This window comes from Prionailurus bengalensis, chromosome E1 (genome assembly GCF_016509475.1).
Source record: "Prionailurus bengalensis isolate Pbe53 chromosome E1, Fcat_Pben_1.1_paternal_pri, whole genome shotgun sequence".
NCBI lineage: Eukaryota > Metazoa > Chordata > Mammalia > Carnivora > Felidae > Prionailurus > Prionailurus bengalensis.
The window spans coordinates 54,304,719-54,327,416 of NC_057347.1; the positions used below are offsets into that span (position 1 = coordinate 54,304,719).

The following is a 22,698-nucleotide window of genomic DNA, read 5'->3' on the forward strand; positions in this document are numbered from 1 at the left end:
AGGGTGGGGCAGGACAGTGGGGAAGCCTGGACCCACCGCCATGGAGCCCCTCAGGGTCTCCTCAGGTGTCCCTTGTCTCCATCCTGAGCTGGGGACCAGTGCTTCCCCTGCCTCTCCCTGAGCCTCCAGTCTCTCTCTCTGCAGAAGAAGCCTTCTCTGGAAGAACTTCACTACTCTTTGGTGGCATTTGACCCTGAGAGTCAGGATTCTAAGGCCAACAGGATTCCCTCCTGGAGGACCCTGGAACAGGAGCCAGAGTACAGCGTGATTAAGAAGACCTAAGCCTGTGTCTCTGGCCCCACCATCTGGAGGTCTCTGTGGGCCACAGGCCCCCTGAACCCTCACCCATGTCCCCCTCAGCCTGCTCCTCTCAACGGTCACCAGCAAGGCAACTGGGCCCCCCTCAGACTGTTGCTTTTGTGCCATCAGCCTGGCTGGCTTGACTGGGGAGGAGCAGGACCTGTAGAGAACCCTCCACCCCCCTACCCGGCTCCTGGCACATCCTTCCTCTTTGTTTCATTTCAGCTGTGTGTGGAGCGCAGAGGCTCAGTCCTGTGTGGCTCCAGGAAAAGATGTGACCCATGTAGGATGGTACCTCTGAATACCTTTATAAATCACAGCTCTGTGGAAGAGTGTGGGATTGCCACGGCATGGGGAGCACTGGCAGAGAGACTGGGAGAAGGCAAAGGCCCTGATGATCGAGTCTCCCTGGTTTCAGAGACAAGGACCCTGAGGCCCAGAGAGAGCAGAAGCTCGCCCATGGCTCCAGAGCCAGTGGCACATTTCTCTGGACTCTTGGATGACTTTATTTTTAATATTAAGACATATCAATAAAGTGCAAAATCTCTTGAGAGAGAAGAAAAAAGTTATTTAAGCAATGCGTGCTATGTGTCTGCAATCCTCTATTAAAGAAAGCTCCTTCGTTTTGAAGGCTGAATAGTATTCCACTGTGAGTGTATATTGCACTCTGCTTATCTTTTTATCTGCTGATGGACACTTGGTTTGTTTCTGTGTTTTAGCTATTGTGAGTATGTTGCTAGGAACGTAGTGTATAAATATCTCTTTGAAACTCGTTTTTTGTTTTGGTTCTTTTTCTTTTCTTTTCTTTTCTTTTTTGGTTAGTTTGTTTTAATTGTGAATGTTTTATTTATTTTTGAGAGAGAGGGAGAGAGACAGTGCAAGTGGGGGAGGGGCAGAGAGGGAGGGAGGCACAGAATCTGAAGAAGGCTCCAGGCTCTGAGCTGTCTGCACAGAGCCCGATGCGGGGCTCGAACCCACAAACCGCGAGATCATGACCTGAGCTGAAGTCAGACACTTAACTGACTGAGCCACCCAGGTGCCCCTGTTTGTTTTGATAGCAGTGTCCTAATGGTGGTGAGGTGGTATCTCACTGTAATTTTGATTTATGTTTCCCCAGTGATTCGTGATGCTGAGCAACTTGCCACATGCTTGGTGGCCATTTGTATATCTTCTTTGGTGAAATGTCTATTCAACTCCTTTACCCATTTTTGAATTGGGTTTTTTGGTAGAATGTTAGTTGTCTATATATTCTGGATATTAATCCCTTATCAGATGTATAATTTGCAAATATTTTCTCTCATTCTGTATGTTGCCTTTTTACTCTGTTGGTAGTGTCTTTGATGCACAAAACTTTAAAATTTTCATCATGTCCTATCATGAATTGAATGCTGAATTGAATGTTGTGAAGCTTTTGACCTGTGTTTCTTTCTAAGAATTTTTTTTTAAACGTTTATTTATTTATTTTTGAGACAGAGAGAGACAGAGCATGAACAGGGGAGGGGCAGAGAGAGAGGGACACACAGAATCGGAAGCAGGCTCCAGGCTCTGAGCTGTCAGCCCAGAGCCCGACGCGGGGCTCGAAGTCATGGACCGCGAGATCGTGGCCTGAGCTGAAGTCGGACGCTGAACCGACTGAGCCACCCAGGCGCCCCGAATTTTTTTTACAGATTTCGTTCCTATATTTAGACCTGTGATCCATTTTGAGTTTGTTTTTGTATATGTTGCTAGTTAAAGGACCAACTTAATTCTTTTCCACGTGGATATCCTGTTTTTTCCAGCACTGTTGGTTGAAAAGACTGTCCTTTCCCCATTGAATGGCCTTCACTCTCTTGTTGAAAAGCATTTGACCACACATGTGAGGGTTTATTTCTGACTCTTTTTTACTCCATTGGTATCTATGCCTGACTTCATGTCAGCATCACTGGCTTTTAATTACTGTGGCTTTGTAGCAAGTTTTGGAGCCAGAAACGTGGGTCCTCCAGATCCTCTTTTTCAAGATTGTTTTGTCTATTCCCTCGAGATCCCACAAGATTCAGTATAAATTGTAGGATGGGTTTTTCTATTTCTGCAAAAAAATGTCATTGGAATTTTGATAGGGATGTATCTTAATGATATCGAGCCTTCCAATCCATGAACATGGGATGTCTTTTCATTTGTGTCTTCTTTAATTTCTTTCAGCAATGTTTTGTAGTTGTCATTGTACAAGCCTTACACCTCTTGGTCAAATTAATTCCTATGTATTTTACTCTTTTTTGTTTGTTTCTTTTCTTCCAAATTTTTATTTAAATTCTAGTTAGTTAACATATGGTATAATATTGGTTTCAGGAAGTATTTTACTCCTTTCGATTTTCTTGTCAGTGGAATTGTTTTCATAATTTTCTTTTCAGATTGTTCATTGTTAACGTATAGAAATGTGACTTCTTTTTTGTGTGTTGTCTTTATATCTTCCTACATTGCTGAATTCATTTATTCTAACTTTTTGTTTTTGGTAGAGTCTTTAGGGTTTTCTACATGTAAGATCATATCATCTGCAAACAGATAATTTTAATTCTTCCTTTCCTTTTCTTTTTTCTTTTTTTCTTTTTTTACTTCTTCATTTCCAATTTTTATGCCTTTTATTTATTATTCTTGGCTAATTGCTAAGCTAGAACTTCCCGTATTATGTTGAATAGAAGAAGCACAAGTAGGCAGCCTTGCCTTGTTTGCAATCTTAGAGGAAAAGCTTTCAGTCTTTCACAGTTGAATATGATGTTCACTGTGGATTTTTCATACATGGCTTTTATCATGTTGAGATAGTTTGCTTCTATTCTTAGTTGAGTATTTTGATAATGGGAAGGTGTTGGATTTAGCCAAATGTTTTTCCTGCATCCATTGAAATGATCATGTTTTTTTTTTTTCTTTCTTCATTCTGGTAATATGGTGTGTTGCATTGATCAATTTTTATGTTGAACCATCTTTACATTCCAAAAATAAGTCCCACTTGGTCATGGTGCATAACCCTTTTAGTATTTTGTTGAATTCAGTTGATAGTATTTTGTTGAGGATTTTGGCATCAATGTTCACAGGAATATTGGGCTTTAGTTTTGTTTTCTTGCAGTGTCTTTTCCGGCTTTGCTATCAGGATGATTCTGGGCTCATACAATGAGTCTGGAAATGTTGCTTCTTTTTCTGTTTTTTAGAAGAGTATAGGAGGGATTGGTATTTGTTTTTCTTTAAATGTTTAATAGAATTAATCTGAGAAGCCATCTGGTTCTGGGCTTGTCTCTTCAGAATATATTTTTTTAAGTATTTCATTTTCTCTCTGTCTCTGTCTCTCTCTCTCTAAGTTTATTTATTTATTTTGAGAGGGGGACAGAGATAGGAGAGCAAGAATCCCAAGCAGGCTCCACACTGTCAGCACAGAGCCTGATGTGGGGCTCAAACTCACAGACCTTGAGATCATGACCTGAGCTGAAGTCAAGAGTCAGATGCTTAACCGACTGAGCCACCCAGGTTCCCCTTGTCAGGATATTTTTGATTACTGATTCAGTCTCCTTATTTGTTATTGCTCTGTTCAGTCTTTCTCTTTGTTCATTTTTTTCTTTAAATGTATCTTTATTTTGAGAGAGAGAGAGAGAGAGAGAGAGAGAGAGAGACAGTGCAAGCAGGGGAGGGCCAGAGAGAGAGGGAGAGACAGAATCTTAAGGAAGCTCCACACTGTCAGTGCAGAGCCTGACACAGGGCTCGATCCCATGAACTGTGAGATCATGACTTGAGTTGAAGTCAAGAGTCAGACGCCTAACCCACTGAGCCACCCAGGTGCTCCTCCACAGTCTTTATTCTTGATTCAGTCTTGCTAGGGTCTAGGAATTTGCCCATTTCACCTAGGTTATCCATTTTGTTGGTGTACGGTTGAACAACTGTAGCAATCTCATGAATCTTTTTGTTCCTGTGAAGTCAGTAGCAATGCTTCCACTTTCACTTCTGATTTTGGTAATTTCAGTTTTCTGGGGTTTTTTGTTGTTGTTGTTTCGTTTGTTTGTTTTTAAGTCCATCTAGGTAAAGTTTTGTCAATTTTGTTGATCTTTTGAATAAACAAGTTTGGCTTCATTGATTTTTCTCTATTTTTTTTGTATTCTCTATTTTGTTTATCTATGCTCTAATCTTCATTATTTCCAAACTTCTGGTAGATTTTGGTTTATTTTGTTCTATTTTTTTCTTTAGTTGTCTGAGTTGTAAAGTTAGGGTTTTTTTTGAGATCTTTCTCATTTAAAAAAATTTTTTTGTAAGTTTACGTATTTATTTTGAGAGAGAGAGGAAGGGAGGGAGAGAGGGAGAGACGGAGAGGCAGAGAAAGAGGGAGACAGAGAATCCCAAGCAGGCCTCACGTTTTCAGGGCAAAGCCCAATGCAGGGCTTGGACCCACAACTGTGAGATCACTACCTGAGCTGAAATCAAGAGTCGGAAGCCCAACCGACTAAGCCACCCAGGCGCTCCAGAGATCTTTCTCATTTTTTAACATAAGCCCTTCCAGCTATAAATACCCCCCCCCCCCCCAGCACTGCTTTTGCTACATTCCACATTTGATGTGTTGTGTTTTTATTGTCATTCATCTTTGAGTATTTTGTAATTCCTCCTTTGATCCATTGGTTGTGTGAGACTGTTTTGTTTAGTTTCCCACAAATTTGTGAATTTTCTAGTTTTACTTCTGTTATTGATTTCTAGCTTTACCCTGTTGTGGTTAGAGAAAATACTTCGTATGATATCTATTTTTTTTAATCTACCAAGATTTAGGGGCACCTGGATGGCTCAGTCGGTTGAGCATCTGACTTCAGCTCAGGTCATGATCTCGGGGTTTGTGAGTTCGAGCTCTGCCTCAGGCTCTGTGCTGATGGCTCAGAGCCTGGAGCCTGCTTGGGATTCTCTCTCTCCCTTTCTCTCTGCCCCTCCCCTGCTCATGCTCTCTCTCTCAAAATAAATACATAAATAAATATTAAAAAAAAAAGAAAGTCTGAATCTTGCATCCAGGGCTCCTGGATTCTTAGTGTTTTAAAACCCTCTATTTTGAAATAATTTCAAAAAACATGTGAAAGCAGTACCCAAAAGTCCCATATATCCTTTACCCAGATTCACTTATTTTTTGAAAACATTTTGCCACATTTGGTTTCTCAATATGCTAATATCTGTACATATTTTTTTCTAGAATCTTCAGTGAGTAGGCTGCTTACATGGCTTCCATTGGAGTAAGCCTGGGACACCCAGGTTCTGTCCTGCTGTGTGTCCAGGGGTGCTGGATGGCGCCCTCTCCCCATGGTGCCCGGCCCTTGTTCTGCAGTTCAGATTCCCCTCCACAGACTGCCAGCCTGATAAACATTTGCAGGATGAAAAACATTAGGTTAGGTATCCGTATATTCATAGCTGGTCCAAGGAGGTGGAAGGTATTTCTACATTAGCCTGAGTCCTTTCAAAAGATGACCCAGGGCTTACTTACCCGGGCTTAGAAAATGATTTCAAGACTATGTTTGTTTGTTTTTAAACCTTACAGCCCAACAAGTCGGCTGTTTGGGTGAACCCCTTAGTGCAGCTGGCCTTGGAGCTAGACAGAGGGATTGGACAACTGTATGTCTCCACCTTGTGGCTGCGTCTGGAATCACACATCTTGGATTCCAAGCGGGGCGTGTTTGCTCCAGCTGGTAGGCCGATCTGGAGGGAATTCTGGGTTTTCCAGGTCAGTGCGGCTGAGCAGGGGAAGGGCCTGAAACAGGGTAAGGACGGGAAGACTCCTGCTTGCTTTGCAGTTCCCCTAACCATCCACCCCGTGGATGTCATTGTGCTGAAGATTCCATTCCTCCCCAAACTTGAGCTCCCTTATTTAGCACCCAATTGCCTCTTCTCAGTTCCTGAATTCTTCCCACCCTGACCTCAGCATGTCAGAGGGAAGGGCAGTCACCCCACCTGTAGCCGGTGTGGCAGATTTGGGGTCAGACAGAACAGGTGTTAAATCTCACATCTGCCCTTACCAGCTCCACATTCTGGGGTTGGCATTCAAGGCCACCCCAGTCTGTTGGCTCAACCATAACCAAGGATGGCCTAGTTGTCCTCTGGTGCTTTTCTCCCTCGCCAGGCTGGTCAGAAGAAAGCTCTTTATAAAGGCTCTCGCCACTCCCCCACCACACCCCCACCCCAATCCTCTGTGCTGTTTTTTTTTGCCTCTGAGACTCTTTCCAGACACCCCCTCCTGGATTCTCACTGCTGAGACTTCTTTGTTGCCATTCCTTTGATTTATGGCTTGCTAGTCCTCAGCAACTTTCAACTTGACCCTTTGGACTCCCCTTTGCCTTACATGCAAATCTGAGCCACCTGGGGCAAATGAACCACAACACATCCTAACATTCAGGCCAAGGGCAAATCCTGGGCCCCATGTGTCTGGGAAGGAAAGCGGAAAAGGGCTGACAGTGTCTACTTTCGGGATTGTTGATAGAGTCCGTGATGCACCAAGCAGAGGCCTTGAACCAAAACCTGCTCTCCAGGTGTGTGAATTCCTCCCTTCTTTTCCCTCTTTCTCTTTTTCCTTCCTTCCTTCCTTCCTTCCTTCCTTCTTCTTTTTTTTTTTTCTTAATTTTTTTTTCAACGTTTATTTATTTTTGGGACAGAGAGAGACAGAGCATGAACGGGGGAGGGGCAGAGAGAGAGGGAGACACAGAATCAGAAACAGGCTCCAGGCTCTGAGCCATCAGCCCAGAGCCTGACGCGGGGCTCGAACTCACGGACCGCAAGATCGTGACCTGGCTGAAGTGGGACGCTTAACCAACTGCGCCACCCAGGCGCCCCAAAGTTTTTTTTTTAATGTTTATTTATTTTTGAGAGAGAGAGTGAGACAGAGTGTGAGTGGGGGATGGTCAGAGAGAGGGAGACACAGAATCGGAAGCAGGCTCCAGGCTCCGAGCCATCAGCCCAGAGCCTGACGCGGGGCTCGAACTCACGGACCGCAAGATCGTGACCTGGCTGAAGTTGGACGCTTAACCGACTGCGCCACCCAGGCGCCCCTTCCTTCTTCTTTATAGTAATTGTTAAGTAAGTCTATAAGACCCATGTGACACCTGCATGAGTGGGGGAGGGGCAGAGAGAGAGAGTGAGACAGAGAATGCAAAGCAGGCTGTCAGCACAAAGCCCCATCTGGGGCCTGAAACCCAGGAGCCGTGAGATCATGACCTGAGCTTTAGTGACGCTTAACTGACTGAGCCACCCAGGCGCCCCGACCTTGTGACCTTTCTTTTAATAAATTATAAGAGGGAGCCTAACTCGTCCCTCTCCACCAATAGAGCCCAGCAGAGCACATTGGTTGTTTGCAGAGTGATGGTGTGACAGGGTCAACCTCAGCTGCCTTATGCAATTTGCAACAGCCAGTGTCTTACAGTAACATATTAGAACAAATCATAAGGATGGTGGCCAGGTTCCAGCCAGACACATAGCTGTTTAATGAGTATGCTTTAGCATATCCCATTGCTACTGAGAATGGTACTCAAAAAAATTATTTAAACAAACTTTTGCCAATTTGAGAGAAATGAGATCGCATTGCTTTTCTTTTTTTTTTTAATGTTTATTTATTTTTGAGAGAAAGAGAGAGAGGGGAAGGGGCAGAGAGAGAAGGAGACACAGAATCTGAAGCAGGCTCCAGGCTCTGAACTGTCTGCAAAGAGCCCCCTGTGGGGCTTGAGCTCATGAACTGTGAGATCACGACCTAAGCTGAAGTCAGACGCTTAACCGACTGAGCCACCCAGGTGCCTCTTGAGATCTCATTGCTTTTAATTAAAATATCATTAATTCAGAAAAGACCGTATAATTTTATACTCAGATAATGTCTCTGAACATAAAAATACAGAAGGAAAGGAAAAAGAAAGGTGAAGTAAAAGAAAAAAGTCCATAGAGTGCTCAGAAAATTCTAACACTGCAAGAAAGTATATAATGAAAAGTTCTCTTTGTCCTTCCCAGGCTCCAGTATACTAATCTTCCATGAAAGTAACTCTTGTTTTCTATTTATTACATAGCCTTCAGTAAATTTATTGTTATGTTAAAAGTATTTCTTTCTGAAAAGATCACTATTTTCACTGCATATATGTGGGTGACCTTTCCACACTAGCATGTATAAATCTACCTCATTCTGTTTTTTTTTTTAACTTTAAAAAATTTTTTAAAATTTATTTTTGAAGGAGAGAGAGAGAGAGAGAGAGAGAGAGAGAGAGAGCATGAGCCGGGGAGGAGCAGAGAGAGAGGGAGACACAAAATTCGAAGCAGGCTCTAGGCTCTGAGCTGTCAGCACAGAGCCCGACTCAGGGCTCGAACTCACAAACTGTGAGATCATGACCTAAGCCGAAGTCAGACGCTCAACCAACTCATGCCACGCAAGTGCCCCTCATTCTTTTTTGTTTTTACTTTTTATTGATTTGTTTTTTGAGAGAGAGCAAGCATGGGAGAGGCAGAGAGAAAGAAAGAAAGAAAGAAAGAAAGAAAGAAAGAAAGAAAGAAAAGAAAGAAAATCCCAAGCAGGCTCTGCACTGTCAGCACAGAGCCTGACTCGGGCCTTGATCTCATGAACCGTGAGATCATGACCTGAGCTGAAATCAGGAGTTGGATGCTTAACCAAATGAGACACCCAGGTGCCCCTACCTCATTCTTTTATATACGGTTGCATTGTTTTCATTCATTTCATAAATATTTATTGAACACCTATTATGTGCAGGGGTGGAGGGCATCCTGTACTTCACACCAGAGAGAAAGCAGTGAAGAAGATACATGGTGTCCCTTCCTTCTCTACCTTGTTCCCTAGTAGGGGGTGGACAGATAATAAAAATCACAGCCCAGTCAATCATTGGAGAGGCCTGGCCAGGTGTCTGGAAACAGGTATCCTGTCCTCACTCAGACTCATGAGAAGTCTGTCTGGAAGGGATGGAGGGGGTCAGACGTCACCCATTCCACAGATGTGAAAACTGAGGTCTGGGGAAGTGAAGGGGCGCACCCTAGTCTACACTGTTACGGAGCCTGGATTCAGGACCAGGCTCCAAATAGGCCTGAGTCACCTTCTTCTTTTTTTTTTTTTTTTTTTAAATTTTTTTTTTTCAACGTTTATTTATTTTTGGGACAGAGAGAGACAGAGCATGAACGGGGGAGGGGCAGAGAGAGAGGGAGACACAGAATTGGAAACAGGCTCCAGGCTCTGAGCCATCGGCCCAGAGCCCGACGCGGGGCTCGAACTCGCGGACTGCGAGATCGTGACCTGGCTGAAGTCGGACGCTTAACCGACTGCGCCACCCAGGCGCCCCATGAGTCACCTTCTTCAAGCTGACTTCCTTCACCAGCCAAGTGGGTTTGAGACTAGCCTTACCCACCAGCTACAGCTGCGGGAGGGACAGTGGGATGGGCATTGATTGAGGCGTGCCAGCTGTCAACGCGGTGTGCTCACATTACCCAATGTTAGTGGTGACCTGTGATGTCACTTCCCCTCCCTCCCCTGACCACCTGTCCATGGATTCTTTCTGAATGCTTCTTGTAGGCACTTCTCCTTCCTTGTGAATTTCAGGCACAGCACAGCCATTTAACATGCAGGGGGGACACAGCGGTGGGAGGAAAGAAGAATGTGTGTGAGTAGGATGAGGGCTTGGAGTCCTTAACAGTCTTTTCCAGAAACATCACTCTGGTGAATTTGCCCGAGTCTGGTCCTCAGGCTTGCAAATCTAGAACCCAGACTCCATCCAGGCAAGTGGAAAGGCTCAGCTTTATGATACTCAACTCAAGGGACTTATCTGGGGAACATTCCTTCCCAGGGATCTGAATGCCTTCCTGCCCTCCCCCATTTTTCTGATGTCAGCTCACTGGCAGGTTGCCTGAGTGGGCAGAAGGTAGCTCGGGAACGTGGGTGAGAGCAGGTGTCCCTGCACTGGGGGCTCCCCTTCCACAGCCAGGCTGGCTTCCAATGGCCCCCTTGGTCTCTCCCTTCCTCTGGGTCCCATCACCAGATAACCTACTATTGGCTTCCCATTTTTGTCTAGATTAGAGTCTCTCAAACTTGGCACTATTCGATGTTGTTGAGTGATTGCTTTTGAAGATCCAGTTCACATTCTATAAATTCACCCTTTGAAAGTATACAAATCAGTGGTTCTCAGCATACATACAAAGTTGTACAACCACTACCACTATCTAATTTCAGAACATTTTTTTATTCCCAAACAAACTTTGTACCAGGAACCCCACTTTTCCTTCCCTCATCTCTGGTAGCCACTAATTTACCTTCTGTCTTTATAGACTGACCTGTTCTGGACACTGCATACAAATGGAGTATGTCCCCTAGGGGGAAAAATTGTCCCTGGTTGACAGCCTCTTGTTTAGAGGGTTGGTTTGGCTTATCAAGGTTAAGTTAAATCATGACACTCATCCGTCGGTCCTGGAAAACATTCTATGTGTCCTTCTAAACTTCCTCTCTCTGTCTCCCCAGTGCTGAGATATAATTTAAATTACCTTTCCCTTCTCACCAGGAAACAGACTTTTTTTTTTAATGTTTATTTTTGAGAGCGAGCATGAGTGGGAGAGGAGCAGAGAGGGGAACAGAGTGTCTGAAGTGGGGTCCGTACTAACAGCAGACAGCCTGGTGTGGGGCTCGAACTTACGAACGGGGAGATCATGACCTGAGCCAAAGTCAGACACTTAACTGACTGAGTCACCCAGGTGCCCCCCCAAACCAGACTCTTAATTATAGAGAAGGAACTGGAGGGTACCAGAGGGGAGGTGGGTGGTGAGTGGGTGGAACAGGCAATGGGGATTAAGGAGCTCACTTGCGATGAGCACCGGGTGATGTACGAAAGTGGTGAATCACGTGAAACTAATACAACACTGCATGTTAACTAACTGGAATTTATTTATTTATTAAAAAAAATTTTTTTTTACATTTATTTATTTTTGAGAAACAGAGTGAGACAAAGCATGAGCAGGGGAGGGGCAGAGAGAGAAGGAGACACAGACTCCAAAGCAGGCTCCACGCTCTGAGCTGTCAGCACAGAGTCCGACGCGGGGCTCGAACCCACGAACCGTGAGATCATGACCTGAGCTGAAGTCGGACACTCAACCGACTGAGCCACCCAGGCACCCCAACTAACTGGAATTTAAATAAAAGCTTAATAAATTACCTCGTCCTTCTCAGAGTCAGACCGCCCTCGTACAAACAGGCACCCCATTTTCTGTCATTTCCCCATTCCCTTATCCTTATTTTGCATCTATTTACTAACTGTTTTAGGTACCAGGGGCTGCCCGCACCCAGGGAATGTGGAAGTAACTGAAACAAAGTTCCTGATTCATAGCTTTCCTCTTCCTCCTTCCACTCGTTGCTACCAATGACAAACATTTGTTGGTGCCTGATGTGCAGAAAGAGGGATCAGGAGTTCTAGAAATTTAAGATGAAAAGTCTGTCAGAAGCCATCACATCTATGCCCTCACTGCACATGGGACATTGGCAGGAAAGGAGGAGGGAGATCAAGGAGACAGTCACATCAGCACCAGGAGCAGGATCCACATGTCCTGACCTCACTATAGCGCTCTTTGGCTCCCATTACCCAGGACTGGGGGTGTCTGTCTTGATGTGATCACCACCCCCCCAGGCTTTCTCAGGGTGCTTGATGAACTCAGCCTTATTAACTGATGTGCAATCCAAGGCAGAGTTATTTGTTCCTTTTTAAAAAAATTATTATTTTAAAAATTAGTGTTTAAAAATTATTATTCTTTTTGAGGCTAACGGCATTCAAGAGATTTACCCAGAGAGGAAAAACTAGAAAATCTGTACAGTACCCATCCTGATTTTATTCTCAGATCATCATCTTTTTAGCGGGATGAACTCTGACCCAAACCTGTCCCTCTAGCCTCATGTCCCCTCCTCCTGCCATCAAGAAGCACCCCCTTCCCCGGATAATTCCCCAAGAAGTGCTGGGGAAGGCTCAGAATCCTTCCTCTCCAGCTCCTGCTTCTCCTGACGTATAAAAGGCAGCAAATCCCAACCTCATGTGGATCTTACCCCCAGCAATGTCCAGTAGAACTCTAATGGGAGCCACATGTGTAATTTTAAATTTCCTAGGAGCCATGTTAAAAAAACTTTTTAAAAAGGTGAAATTAATTTCAGTAGTACATTTGATTTAACCTAGTACACTCAAAATATTATCATTTGATGATATGGAGATACTAAAAATTGGTTTTTCATAATAAATCTTCAACACCAGGTGTATATTTGATGCTTACGGTGCATCTCAGTGCCCACCGGCCACACCGTCACATGCTCAGTAGCCACATGCGGCTTGGGGCTACCATATTGGTCTGGTTGCTAATTACCCAGCTCCCAGCCCAGATCCCTTTCCATCTACCTTCTCCTTCCACCCCTCCAGCTGCGTCTTAATTTCATGTATTAAAAAAGGTAACGGTGCCAGAAATGTACAGAGCTGGGTCGAGTTTTGGAAACGTGGCCATGAGCTTTGTCTTGGTGAGTTAATAAGGAGAATGCACCGGATGTTCTACATGTTGCAAGTTTCTTTATTGCACTACCACTTCTGCCTATGGCCAGCCACCCTTCCTCTCCAAGGCTGTCATTTTCTCTCTTTGTGCCCTAAATAAAAGTCTCAAAGACGACCATTCTGCCCCTGTTTCCTGTTTGAAAATTAGGTTCTGGTTAGCGAGGGATTTTTTTCCCCTTCCCATATTTGCTTTATTAGGATCAGTTTCACTGGTATTCATCTTATCTTTGGAACATGATATCAAATGGTGGGTGGTGGAGACCCATATGATTCTGCGGTAGCCTCTGAGTTACCAACATGGGGAGGGACTGTCAGTTCTTTATAATCCTGGTAATATAATCTACGTTTGTTTGTTTTTTCCCAAGGTTGATTGGAGCGGGGAGCAAATCACAGCACACCAAGGGCTCACAGCAGGTGCACATCACCAAATGAGACATCGGAAGACACATCCAAAAGTCCTCCACTTCCTGTATAAACTTGAGGGCCAGATGTCAGATGACATCTTGTGCTGTCTCTGGCTGCTCTGTCTGAAGGGATGATCACCAGTAGCTGAGCAGGGATGTCAATGAGGCTCAATTAGGTGTCTCTGGCAAAGGATCAGACTAAACTCTACCACCATATACTGGGGACCTCCTAACTGGGGACTCTGGTCTGTGCCTCGTAGAATTTCGGATTCTTCCTGCTCCCAGGCCCACACCAGCAATGCCCCATCTTTCTTCTGCTGATGCCAGGTGAGGATGCCCTGAGGACATACCCTTCCTGGGAACATGGAGGAGAGCTGAGCTAGCTTAAAGGGCCTTAGCCCTGAAAGGGCAGTTGTTCCCTCAGAAATCTGGAAAAATTTCAGAGAGAAATTAACAGCTGAATAAAGTATTAATAGTTGTTGTTACCAGGGCCACAATCACCTGGGTTTATCCTTAAAAGTGGGAAAGAGAGGGGGCGCCTGGGTGACTCAGGCGGTTAAGAGTCCGACTTTGGCTCAGGTCATGATCTTGTGGCCCCTGAGTTCAAGTTCCACATCAGGCTCTGTGCTGACAGCTCAGAACCTGGAGCTTGCTTTGGATTCTGTGTTCCCCCTCTCTCTGCCTCTCCCCCACTCATGCTCTGTCTCTCTCTGTCTCTCAAAAATAAATACATGTTTAAAAAAAAAAGCAGGAAAGAGAGGATGGCTAAGGCAAGACTTGAGCTGTGAGAAGTCTGTGCCCTCGAGGAGCCTTCTGTTTGCAAAAAAAAGGAGTTGCTATTGCCCAGGGGGAAACTGATTTGGGAAACCCAGGAGAGGAGGAAAGAGTCACTTTCCCAAAGCTCAGCTCACAGAGAGCCCAAGGCCTTGAGAAGTGGGTGTGAGATCAGGGAGTTTGTCTTGTTTACATAAACCAAGGCACAGGGATCCAAGAAGATACCAGATGGGCCAGAGAATAGAGTGGGTTCTAGGAAGGTTTCTGTGGCAGACATCTGGATGGCCTCCTACACAACTTCTGTTCCCCCAAGATGGAGCCACCATCTTGTCTGGCTGTCCTCCCCCCTCCCCATGTGAATGAGTGATCGGTTCAAGGTGTCACCTTTGTCTCAACCAGCCAATGAGATGTCATGGGAGAGCTGGTGGTCAGGGCTCCTGGAAGGTTTCTCAGAGCGATCACCCGATTTTCTTTCCCAGAAGCCCTGAGTCTGGGTGTGATCACTGTTTACTTCACACTCTCTGGGGGAGGACCAGCCACACGATGAAGGCAATGCTGAGACCATGATGCAAAGAGTAGGAAGCAACTTGCCTCAGCCAACTCCAAGGGCATCCCCAAAGGCCACACAAAGCAACTAAAACTCCAAAATGAATAGTTACCAGTGAAACCAGAGAGGAAGCTTGTGGCTACTCCCGCCAAGTGCTCTTACAGGGAGGTCAGTGTTCTGGAATGAACTCAGAGTCTGGGGCACAGTAGACTCAGGCCACTGAAAGGGAGGAGCTGTACTTAAGACACGATTTAAGACCAGAATCCCTAAAGGGTCTGCGTCCTCAGGAAAATAGTAGATTAGGAATTACCTGCTTGTGAACAAAGGGAAATGATTCAAACAGTAATAGTAATAATAATTAATGATAACTATAACCTGCTTTTATTGGAGCTTCAAGGAGAAAACGGTATGAACAATCATGATAATATGAATAGCATCCTTTGAGAATTGTAAGCATGAGGCTGGGATTCAAATTTACCCTTCCCACACGTAGGGAAACCCAAAGCAGGAAAACTTAAATTAAAATGATACCCAGCAGAAGCAAACATAAATACTTCCCGGAGGGAAGCCATTCTCAATCCACATTTGGCCACATTAAATTTAGCCAAATGCAAGCTCCCACTATAATATTATTGAGCACAGAAGGAAACAAGCCACCATAAAAGTCAGTAGAACCAACTATAGGTTTAATTCTCTGGAGACTTCTGTTGCTGAGATGATCTGATGAAGAATATAAAGTCTGTTGGATGGGCTTAACAAAAGAAAACATTAAAGGGACGCCTGGGTGGTTCAGTCGGTTGAGTGTCCAACTTCAGTTCAGGTCATGATCTCACAGACCGTGAGTTTGAGCTCCGCATCAGGCTCTGTGCTGACAGCTCAGAGCCTGGAGCCTGCTTCAGATTTTCTGTCTCCCTCTCTCTCTGCCTCTCCCCTGTTTGTGTTCTGTCTCTCAAAAATGAATAAATGTCAAAAAAATTTAAAAAAACATACTGGGGGTGCCTGGGTGGCTCAGTCGGTTAGGCATCTGACTTTGTCTCAGGTCATGATCTCAGGGCTTGTGGGTTCGAGCCCCATGTGGAGCTCTGTGCTGACAGTTCAGAGCCTGGAGCCTGCTTCGGATTCTGTGTCCCTCTCGCTCAGTCCCTCACCCGCTCATGCTCTGTCTGTCTCTCTCTAAGAATAAGTAAAACATTAAAAAATAAATAAATTAACTAATTTAAAAAAACCCCATAATGATCATGCTGAACAGCAGATTTGTGACCGAAGGGGACATTGTGATCTGGACAGGTCCCCCAGAAGGCAGGCAGAGACCAGCAGATGACACACAAGTGAGGCTATGAGGTACAGAAGCCACAACGGAAGATCTACTATGCGCCTGCTCCAGTGGTTCTCCACTGGGAGGATTTTGCCCTCGGAGAACATTTGACAATGTTGGGAGGCAATTTTTTTTTTTATTGCTTATTTCTTTTTGAGATGGGGGGGGAGAGAGAGAGAATATGAGCAGGGGAGGGGCAGAGAGAAGAAGACAGAGAACCCCAAGCAGGCTCCTCATGGCAGCGCAGATCCTGATGGAGGGCTCGAACTCACGGACTTCTAGATCATGACCTGAGCTGAGATCAAGAGTTGGACACTTAACCAACTGAGCCACCCAGGTGCTTCCATTTGAGAACTTTTTTTAAAAAGCTTCTTTGACGTGTAATTTATAGTAAAATGAAAATCCCTAACTGTAAGTACACAGTTGGACAAGTTTTAGTAAATGGATATAACTGTGAAACTACTACCACACTCATAAGGTGGAAATCTTCCATCACTCTGGAAAGTTCCCTCGTGCCCTTTTGCTGTCAGTCCACACCCCACCTTCAGTCTCTGGCAACCACTGAGCTGCTTTAAAAAATTATAGATTTTTTTGTCTTTTTTTATGTGGGATTCACCTAAAATGTGAATTTTATTTTATTTCTTTATTTTTTAATTAGTTAATTATTTAATTTACACCCAAGTTAGTTAGCATATAGTGCATCAATGATTTCAGGAGTAGATTCCTTAATATCCCTTACGCATTTAGCCCATCCCCCCTCCCAAAACTCCTCCAGCAACCCTCTCTTTGGTCTCTATATTTAAGAGTCTCTTCTGTTTTGTTCCCTTCCCTGTTTTTATATTATTTTTGCTTCCCTTCCCTTATGTTCATCTGTCTTGTATCTTAAATTCTTCATATGAGTGAAGTCATATATTTGTCTTTCACTGACTGACTAATTTCACTTAGCATAATACCCTCCAGTTCCATCCACATAGTTGTAAATGGCAAGATTTCATTTTGATTGCTGAGTAATACTCCATTGTATATATATATATATATATATATATATATACCACATCTTCTTTATTCATTCATCCATCGATGGACATTTGGGCTCTTTCTGTTCTTTGGTTATTGTTGATAGTCCTGCTATAAACATGGGGGTGCATGTGTCCCTTTGAAACAGCACACCTGTATCCCGTGGATAAATACCTAATAGTGCAATTGCTGGGTCATAGGGTAGCCCTATTTTTAGTTTTTTGAGGAAACTCCATACTGTTTTCCAGAGTGTCTGTACCAGTTTGCATTCCCACCAGCAGGGCAAAAGAGATCCTCTTTCTCCACATCCTCGCCAACGTCCGTTGTTGCCTGAGTTGTTAATGTTAGCCATTCTGACAGGTGTGAGGTGGTATCTCATTGTGGTTTTGATTTGTATTTCCCTGATGATGAGTGATGTTGAGCATTGTTTCATGTGTCGGTTGGCCATCTGGATGTCTTCTTTGGAGAAGTGTCTATTCATGTCTTTTGCCCCTTTCTTCACTGGATTATTTGGTTTTTGGGTGTTGAGTTTGATAAGTTCTTTATAGATTTTGGAGACTAACCTTTTATCTGATATGTCATTTGCAAATATCGTCTCACATTCTGTTGGTTGCCTTTTCGTTTTGCTGATTGTTTCCTTCGCTGTGCAGAAGAGTTTTATTTTGATGAGGTTCCAATAGTTCAGTTTTGCTTTTGTTTCCCTTGACACTGGAGACGTGTTGAATAAGAAGTTGCTGTGGCTGAGGTCAAAGAGGTTTTTGCCTGCTTTCTCCTCTAGGATTTTGATGGCTTCCTGTCTTACATTAGATCTTTCATCCATCTTGAGTTAATTTTGTGGACGGTGTAAGAAAGTGGCCCAGGTTCATTTTTCTGCATGTTGCTGTCCAGTTTTCCCAGCACCATTTGCTGAAGAGACTGTCTTCATTCCATTGGATATTCTTTCCTGTTTTGTCAAAGATCAGTTGGCCAAACATTTGTGGGTCAATTTCTGGGTTCTGTAATCTGTTCCATTGATCTGAGTGTCTGTTTTGGTGCCAGTACCATACTGTCTTGATGATTACAGCTTTGTAATACAGCTTGAAGTCCGGGATTGCGATGCCTCCTGCTTTGGTTTTCTTTTTCAAGATGGCTTTGGCTATGCGGGGTCTTTTCTGGTTCTGAATTTTATTTTATTTTTTTAAATGTTTATTTATTCATTTTGAGAGATAGAGAGCACAAGCAGGGAGGGGCAGAGAGAGAGGGAGAGAGAGAATCCCAAGCAGGCTCCATGCTGTCAGCACAGAGCCCAATGTGGGGCTCAGTCCCACAAACATTGAGATCAAAATTTGAGCTGAAATCAAGAGTCAGATGCCTAACTGACTGAGCCACCCAGGTGCCCTAAAATGTGAATTTTAGATGAAACTCACACAAAATAAATTGAACCATTTTCATGTGGCTTTTAGTACATTCACAATGTCATGCAATCACCACATTGATTTTGTTCCAAAATACTTTCATCACGGCAAAAGAAACCCCATACAATGGTCACTGCCCATCCCCCTGTACCCCAGCCCTGGGGAACCACCAGTCTGCTTTCTGTCTCTATTATTGCTTCTTTTTTGCCCCTCCCAGAATTGTATCTGAAGGGAATCATGTAGACTTTGTCTTTTGCACCTGGCTTCTCTCACTTAGCATGACCCTTCCCTGCTCTAGTGCATCTGGTAGGTTGTTTCTTTAAAAACATTTTTTTAACATTTATTTATTTTTGAGAAACAGAGAGAGAAAGAGCAGGGGAGGGGCAGAGAGAGAGGGGAGAGAGGATCCCAAGCAGGCTGTGAGATGTGAGCGCAGAGCCCGATGCAGGGCTTGAACTCAGGAACCGTGAGATCATGACCTGAGCCGAAATCAAGAGTTGCTTAACCAACTGAGGCACCCTGGTGCCCCAGTTGTGGGTTTTTTTTCATTGCTGAGCAAGACTTGTTTATCCTCTCGCCAGGTGAGAGGGGTGTGGCCAGGTTTCTTTGGGATCTGTTTCCTCTGGAGTCCCCCACGGTGTCCCCTGCAGTGTTTCTTGCCTGCTTAGTGCACAATACCGGTGTGCAGAGTGTCTGAGATTGAGAGAGTCCGAATGTGCCAGAAGGGAGATGGTACACAAGAGGACTGGTGACCGCGTGTGGCTTCCGGGTCACCTTCCACCAGGCTCTGACTGGGACGACGTCGGGGCCAGGACCAAGGGATGGACCAGAGATTGGCTGAGGGGCCCAGGCCCAGCTTCCCAAGAGGGGTGCCAGCAGTGGCTCAGGGAGCTTCCCTTATCTGCAGCATCTATCACATCACTCTGGGTTGATGGTAGGGCAAGTCTGGATTTGCCCCAGGGGCTAGGTTTCTTTTTCTGTTCTTTTTAATTTATTTTTTATTTTATTTCATTTTTAATTATTTTTAAATGTTTATTTATTTTTGAGAGAGAGAGAGAGACAGACAGACAGACAGAGTGTGAGCAGGGGAGGGGCAGAGAGAGAGGGAGACACAGAATCCAAAGCAGGCTCCAGGCTCCGAGCTGTGAGCACGGAGCCTGATGCAGGGCTCGAACCCATGAACTGTAAGATCATGACCTGAGCTAAAGTCGGACGCTGAACCAACTGAGCCACCCAGGCGCCCCTCTTGTCCCCTTCTTGTTGCTACCTGCAGAGGTGGATTACATAAGATTCAAGTTCCCAGTTCTGGGTGTGAACTCAGGTGGCTCACTCTGGGCTGGCACCACTGTGCACTTCCACCTGAGGGATCTAGGAGCTTGTCTTTCACTTCGGCTCTGTTGCCACCCAGCTGTGTCTAGTGAGTCATCCAAACCGTTAATTCCTTCTTAAAAAGGAAGAGGCTCTTTCAGTAAAACCCAGGTTTAAACCACATAGTGAATTCCCAGGAGTTAAGCTTTATCTTGGGGACCAACTAGCACAGAAGAATTTATTTAATTTTATGTTTTTCAGAAGAATATTTTTAGTTTTATTTTTTATTTTTTAAAATTTACATCCAAGTTAGTTAGCATATGGTGCAACAATGATTTCAGGAGTAGATTCCTTAGTGCCCCTTACCCATTTAGCCCCTCCCCCCTCCCACAACCCCTCCAGCAACCTTCAGTTTGTTCTCCATATTTATGAGTCTCTTCTGTTTTGTCCCCCTCCCTGTTCTTATATTATTTTTGTTTCCCTTCCCTTATGTTCATCTGTTCTGTCTCTTAAAGTCCTCATAGGAGTGAAGTCATATGATTTTTGTCTTTCTCTGACTAATTTCACTTAGCATAATACCCTTCAGTTCCATCCATGTAGTTGCAAATGGAAAGATTTCATTCTTTTTGATTGCCGAGTAATACTCCATTGTGTGTGTGTGTGTGTGTGTGTGTGTGTGTGTGTATATATATATACCACATCTTCTTTATCTATTCATCCCTTGATGGACATTTGGGCCCTTTCCATACTTTTGTTATTGATAGTGCTGCCATAAACACGGGGGTGCATGTGTCCCTCTGAAATAGCACACTGTATCCCATGGATAAAGGCCTAGTAGTGCAATTTCTGGGTCGTAGGGTAGTTCTATTTTTAGTTTTTTGAAGAACATCCATACTGTTTTCCAGAAGGGCTGCACCAGCTTGCATTCCCAAGAAGAATTTTTTTTTTAATGTACTTTGCTTTACCTGCCAAACCAGATAAACTCTTTTATGAGTCCCTTTCCAGGTCCTTTCTGGTCTGCTTTCAGGTAATTTAGTGTTATCTTGTGTCCTCTGTGAGGAGCTAGTGTCCTGAGGGAGCTGTCCCATTGCCCAGAACTTCTGGGTCTCCTCTCTCATCTGCCTGGAAAGATGTCTCAAAGAGCCTGAGTGGTCCTGGTTTCTCACTGACTTCCCCAAGCACTTCCAAGAGTGGACTGAGAGCTCTGAGCTAACGCTTGGCCTGCAGGGTGTTCTTTAATCCCCGTGGTCATGATAGCTTTGTGAGACAGGATCTGTGTTCATCCCCATTTTCTAGGTGAGGAAATTGATGGTTAGTGAGAGCAAAAGGTCTGAGATGGCAGGCAAGGAAACAGCAGAGCTGGGGTGTGAACTCAGGTCTGTCCAGTTTCAGATGCCATCATGTTAACCATCACCCTATGGTGTCTCCCTCCCCAACTTCCTGTCTTCAGGTATCTGTTATTCATTGTGCCTGAACTAGAGTTGTCTTCCTTCCCTCTTATCCTGGTCAACATTTCTTGGTAACTTGTTAAAACCTGTTGGTAAGCTTCTGGTTCATTCTAAATGCAGCCTCCTCTAGCTTCTTATTTCTTGTTGAAAGTGGCAGACACCGTGAGTGGGTATACCAGATGACTGGCTGATGACACGGATAGTGTTTCTGGTATCCTAGATGATGTGCTGAGGGTTCCAGTGACAGAAGCTTTGGGAATCAGATGCGGTCTGTGTCACCCCTTAGAGCTCCTCACAAAGGTGGAGGGAGACCCAGGAGCCTGGGGGCAAGTGAGGCTAGGTCCCACCCCAGAGGAGGGTCAGGGTCAGCCAGAGGAACGAGGGGCGGCCTCCATAGTTCTTTTAGAATTTGGGACTTACTGGGGCTCCTGGGTGTTTGACTCTCAGTTTCGGTTCAGGTCATGATCTCACAGTTTCGAGGGTTCGAGCCCCACGTCAGGCTCTGTGCTGGTAGCACAGAGCCTGCTTGGGACCCTCTCTTTCTCCCTCTCTCTGCCCCTCCCTCACTCATGCTGTCTCTGTCTCTCTCAAAATAAATAAATAAATAAATAAATAAATAAATATTGAAAACAAAAGAGAATAAAACTGCTATAAAAATCCATGTGCATTCCTGCCAGCAGTGGACGAGGGTTCCTATAGCTCCACACCATCACCAGCATTTAGTGTTGTGGATGTTTTGGATTTTGGCTATTCTAGTAGGTGGGTAGCAGTATCTCATTACTGTTTGAATCCCAAGCTGTGCTTTCTAAATCATCTCCAATGGTGGCTGCCAGAGGAGAACCCATGATTTACCTTCTCACCTGAAACCTTTCTATTCAGTGATAAAAGGGGGGCAATTGATATGAGGTCAGGTTCTTGCATTTCAAGCCAAATGTACAGGAGGAGACATCCGGGGGGCTCCCCTCATTCATACAATAGTCAATGTGCCCTGAAAACGGTGCCTGGAGTCAGTAGGTAATTTAGTTGCATTTGTTGAATGTATGAATGAATGAGTGAATGAGTGGATGAATAAACGAGGGCGTGAGGATCAGACCTGGCCCCAGACCCATGTTTTCAGCGGGAACAGTAGCCTTGGCCCTCATTCCCCCAAAGTCATCTCTGCAGCTCCCCACTGCACGGTGGTCCCATCTCTCGGGGACTGAGGCTGACCTCTACCCTCAGGACACCTTCTGTCCTGGCCATGATGAGTTGGCCCCAGTCTTGGGGCTGCACAGATTCAAGGGTGATTCATGACCTCTGTTGGAGCTGGCAGAGCAGGACGTGGGCAGGGAGCTGTAGGTCTGATGTTCCTAAGCTAAGAAAAGATTTGAAGAAAGATGACCAGCAAATTAGGACCTGGGGTGGAGGAATTCAGGGTCCCCTTCCAGCAAGATGAGATGAGACAGTGGTGCCCAGAGGAAGCCCAGCCCCCAGGCCTCTTCGCTGTTAGCCTCCATGGCATGGGTTTAGGAGGAGCCCAGGAGAGCTGTTGGGGCTGAATCTGGACCCCATTCTGGGTGGAGACTTGACTTCCAGACAGCCGGGCTGGGGCGCAGGGGGCACATAAGGAGACCAGCCATGAGGATCTGGAAGCCCAAGGCAGGTGGAACAAGCCAGACCGGTAAGCT

General features: G+C 44.9%; 1 protein-coding gene across 7 annotated transcripts in view; it reads left to right on the forward strand.

The window, feature by feature from the left end:
* The window catches only part of LOC122485856 (CMRF35-like molecule 8), a 36,812-nt gene extending 23,099 nt beyond the window's left edge, over positions 1-13,713 (forward strand). For 4 of the 7 annotated variants that reach the window (XM_043585177.1, XM_043585174.1, XM_043585172.1 and 1 more), the window contains one exon: positions 13,190-13,713. In XM_043585177.1, the coding sequence (XP_043441112.1) occupies positions 13,190-13,363 (174 nt within the window). In that variant the 3' untranslated portion in view covers positions 13,364-13,713. Of the gene's footprint in view, positions 1-144; positions 1,075-13,189 lie in introns of those variants that run through there. The other 3 variants (XM_043585176.1, XR_006297970.1, XM_043585175.1) reach the window with 3 other exon arrangements.
* Positions 13,714-22,698: the final 8,985 nt, after the last annotated feature.